Below are 4,181 nucleotides of genomic sequence, written 5' to 3'. Positions count from 1 at the left end.
CTCGTCCAGGAGCACACGAGATAGGACTGGAGGACTTGATGAGGAAGATGACGATGATGATGAAGAGCTGACAGAAGAGTCAAGCCTTCTCTTAGGGAGAGGAAGAGAGAGGGAACGCTCAATCATCCGGCCTCGTTCCTTCAGTCATGGCCGCTTGCCACCACCAGTACCTCCCAGGAAACCACGCACATCCTGGGGCGACAGAGAAAGAGAACGGGGAAGGGAAAGAGGCGGGAGCCAACTGTCTCAGCTCCAAGAGTGGTGGGCAAGCTGGAGTGAAAGGGAGAGGAGTGGAACAGGTGGTGATGCTGACAGGCAAAAGAGGGAAAAGAAGAGGAGAAAAGAAAAGGAGAAAGAGAAGAAGAAAAAGAAAAAGAACAAAAAGAGGAAAAAGAGGGAAGAAAGAGAAAGAGAGCGTGAGAGAGAAAGGAAGCGCAGAAAGGTGAAAAAGAAAAAGAAGAAGGCACTGAAAACAAAGAAGCATAAGAAATCAACTGGGGGGAAACGGTCTGAGCCAGAAGATGGGGATGTAGAACCTGAGAGGGAAGGTGAGACAGAGAGAGATAGAGATGGAGGAATGCAAGACTACTCTTCCTTTTCTGCCCAGTATGGCAGCACATTTGGTGAGAAGGGGCGGGATTCATGGGAGGGAGAAAGAGAACGAGGCAGAAGAGAAGGAGCAGAGGAGGACAATGACAGGGATGAGGAAGACAGTGGAAGAAGTAGGGAGAGGCGTCCAAAATCTTCACACTCTCATTCTAGATATCGCACCCTCAGTAAACGCTACCCCAACCCCAATAAGTTTCCTGCATCTGTCAAATTTTGGATGAATGGAAGAGGAGGTGACTCGAATGCTCCTCCATTGTCTCTCCACCCACTCCTTCCGTCCTCCAAGCGACAAAAAAGTGGAGGGTTGGATCGAGAAGACAGTGGCAAAGTAGGAGAGCGTCGTCCTCTGTTGATGCATTATGAAAAAGAGAAAGCACAGACAAGAGAAGGGCTGTCCTTCCATGAATGGGACTCAGATGAAGATGATGTTGATGACAATGATGATGATGATGATGAGGAGGAGGAGGAAGAAGAGAGGGATAGAGTGAGGGAGCGTTTGGAGAATAGGGGAAGGAGGTTGGGTAGGGGGGCTGTTTCTGAGTCAGAGAGGGACAGGGCCAGGGTGGATGACAGCTACTCAGATGAGGGCTCTTCAGGGGAGTTTGGTCGTTTTGAAAGATATTGGGAAGAAGGTGCAGGAGGGAGCGGCACTGGGATAGGGGGAATTGGAGGGGGAGGTTGGTTCTTTGGTACCTACCCATCAAGAGAGAAGGGAGGCAGCATCAATAGTCGAGATGATTCATTACTTGGAACTCGTGCAGAGGGATGGATTGGTACTGATTTCTGTGGATCTGGACACGGCGTTGGTTGGGCACCAGGAGGAGGGAGTGGAGGGCTGGACTCCCAGTGGCCCCTACCTCCAACAGCTTTCCCCCCACCTAGACGTTACTGGTCTATGGACAAAATTCCTGTGAAGGGAGAGAAAAAATGGAAGAGTGGTGGAGGTAAGAGGAAAGGACGAAGTAGGGAAAGAGCGGAGGAAGCAGGACGGGCAACTGTGTGCTCTTGTAGCCTTTACCCCCAACCACATCCTTATCCACACTCCCATAGTCGCTCACACACCTCCCACTCCAAGAGAGGAGCCTCAGCCCTTTCCCGTAGCCAAGAAGAGCTTCTCCCCCACTGTCAAAGCTTCAGCGGGGGTTCACGTCCAAAGCCTTTGCCTCCCAAACCAGATTCCAATCAAGCCAAATCAGGCAGCCAATCTAACCTCAGCCTCAACACACAGCCTACAGACCATCAACTACAACCTTCACCATCACCACCACAGCAGCCATCTATGTCTCCCACTTCCCTCCCGATGCCCATCCCACCTCCCCCATCTTCAGCCTCCATCTCACCACCAGCAGGGGTGGGGATGGCAGGCCAGGCTCAGGCTACAGCCAGTGCCAAACTTCAGTATCAGAGACTGCGCTCTGTGCCACAGCCACGGAGGTTCTATTCTCCCCACCTGCCACTCAAAGCCAAGAGCCTGTGCTCACGTCGAGGGTCAGCCCACTTCTCCAGCCTGGAGAGTGAGGTATGACAGGGGGAGAGGAGAGAGGGAGACGTGGGAGCAAGCACCAATGCTATTGAAAACCATGGTGCCATGGCAGCTGGAGCCAGGGACGACAACAATGATATGGCTGCCTTGGTGACCATAGGTAATCAGTTAGCATCCATCACTACAGGAACTAATATGGACAGTAGTTCTATTGCTAACACTACTCTCAGTGAGGGCAACACTACTGCCACCCGCTCTATTGTACGTGTACTTATGAGAGCGACGGTGAGATGCCACACAAGGGTTAGCTACATCCGTCTGGATGGTTCCCATGACGATGAGAGCGAAGGTGAGGCTGCATCACCGGGGACACCAGCCCCAGAACTTCTTCTATGCTCAGAAATGAGGTTTGTGATGTCATCTTCGATTCTCCTCCCCTCCCCAAGTCACAACTTTGGATAACAGTAGTCTCCAACCTGTGAGTAATGATGTCACGTATGCACACGCACATATCTGCACACACAAAACACACACACACACAGTATGCTCAAAACGTCTCCCTCCCTCTGGCTTTGAAAACACACATCTCTGGGATGAGGAGAGACCCACCTTTTCTCAAAACATGCCGATGTTTGGTCTGTAGAGTCTGGCTCATTGTCCTCATGGGCTGTTGGCTTTTGAACCGGAATGGAGGACTGCTTCTTGGTGTTTGAGAGACTACTCCCTCTTCTTCCCTTTTTTAAGAAAAAGCAATGCAGTCACCTCTCTCTCATGCACTGTCTGCCTGATCACCATTCTATGGACAGTGAGCACAGTGCTAATTATTTGCCCTTTGGCCTCTTGACACATCAGACCCATCTAGCTCTACCCCAGGACCATCTGATATGATGTCATGTTTTACAAAAAAAAAAAAAAAAAACTTTTAACCAGTCACATTGAACAGGAACCTTTTTTCCTCTACCCTGCTGGAGCTTGTCATGTCACCTCTGGTCCAACTGGGAAATTGTTCCAAGTTTCAAAGAATCTGAACAAAACAACTTAAAAGAAAAACAACAACAACAAAAAAAGACATGTAGCAAAATTTATTTCTATGTCTGTCTTTATTTTTATTTCTTATTCAGACATCTCTCCCCATCCCTCTTTTTATTCTGTCCAAATGTTTCTCTGACTGTGTTCATGTTTTAATAGGAGGCTGGATGTGGCTAGTGTTGGAAGTGGGATTGATTTAATAGCAATGCCAAATTTCCACTTTTGAGCTTTTACACAAAATTGGTTTTCAAGTAATTTTTGTGATAAAATCTTGTCTTTTGTCTGGATGTGTGAACAACACATAATTTCATCCTCATGTAAGCGGATCCAGGGGATGATTAGTGCAATATCTGTAATTGGCACTAGATGGCTGCATAATATTCAAATAAGCTTTTGAGACAGGTGCAGGAAGCTTGTGCTTGCTTTATTTGTAGAAACAGGACAGGTTTGAAGTAGTATGCAGCTATGAACTTAATTACTTCTATGAAATTGTTCAGTCAGGATTTATTCTGAGGAACTAGGGGGTTTCAAACCAGGAGCTGTGTATTTTAAAGCTCTCTTAGGATGCAATTCTGTGTTGACACTATTATGTGTCTTGGCTGAGTTTGTGGATGATGGATTATGTGAAGCACAATTCCTCGTTGTATTTTTCAGTCATGTGTGCCACAGTTGTAAATGCACAATTTCAAGGTAACATATTTTGCTGACACAGCTCTTCACGTGATAACTAATGTTGCTGTTGTAAATGATAAATTTCCCATTAACCAAGGTTCAAATTGTTTAAAAAAAAAAGAAAGAAAAAAAAAAACACTTGTACGGAAGTGATCATCCTGCTTTGTCTTGTTCCTTTTTTGGCAAATAAGACAGAATGACATACTGTGAATGTTTTGAGGTGCATATACAGTAGCTGAAATATCAGTGAATGCAGTCAGCGATAACTCCTATGATTGAGATTATCGAGTGATTGTTTGACTTTGAGCAATATTCCCACCTTCAATGTGACAGTGATGCAGTGGCACATCATTGTAGTTGCTTTTCTTTGGATTTAAAACTGGATATG

General features: G+C 46.7%; 1 protein-coding gene across 1 annotated transcript; it reads left to right on the top strand.

Moving 5' to 3' along the window:
• Positions 1–3,929, top strand: LOC119409383 (G patch domain-containing protein 8; the record flags this gene model as incomplete). The annotated part of the gene is given in 1 exon segment (XM_037676262.1): positions 1–3,929. A coding segment is annotated over 1 exon segment (2,134 nt), but the record flags the coding sequence as incomplete, so codon positions are not given.
• Between the last annotated feature and the right edge of the window lie 252 nt (positions 3,930–4,181).

This window comes from Nematolebias whitei, chromosome 5 (genome assembly GCF_014905685.2).
Source record: "Nematolebias whitei isolate Nwh7 chromosome 5, NemWhi1, whole genome shotgun sequence".
Lineage (NCBI taxonomy): Eukaryota > Metazoa > Chordata > Actinopteri > Cyprinodontiformes > Rivulidae > Nematolebias > Nematolebias whitei.
Note: the sequence above shows the minus strand (reverse complement) of the source record. Positions and strands in the feature narration are given on the sequence as shown.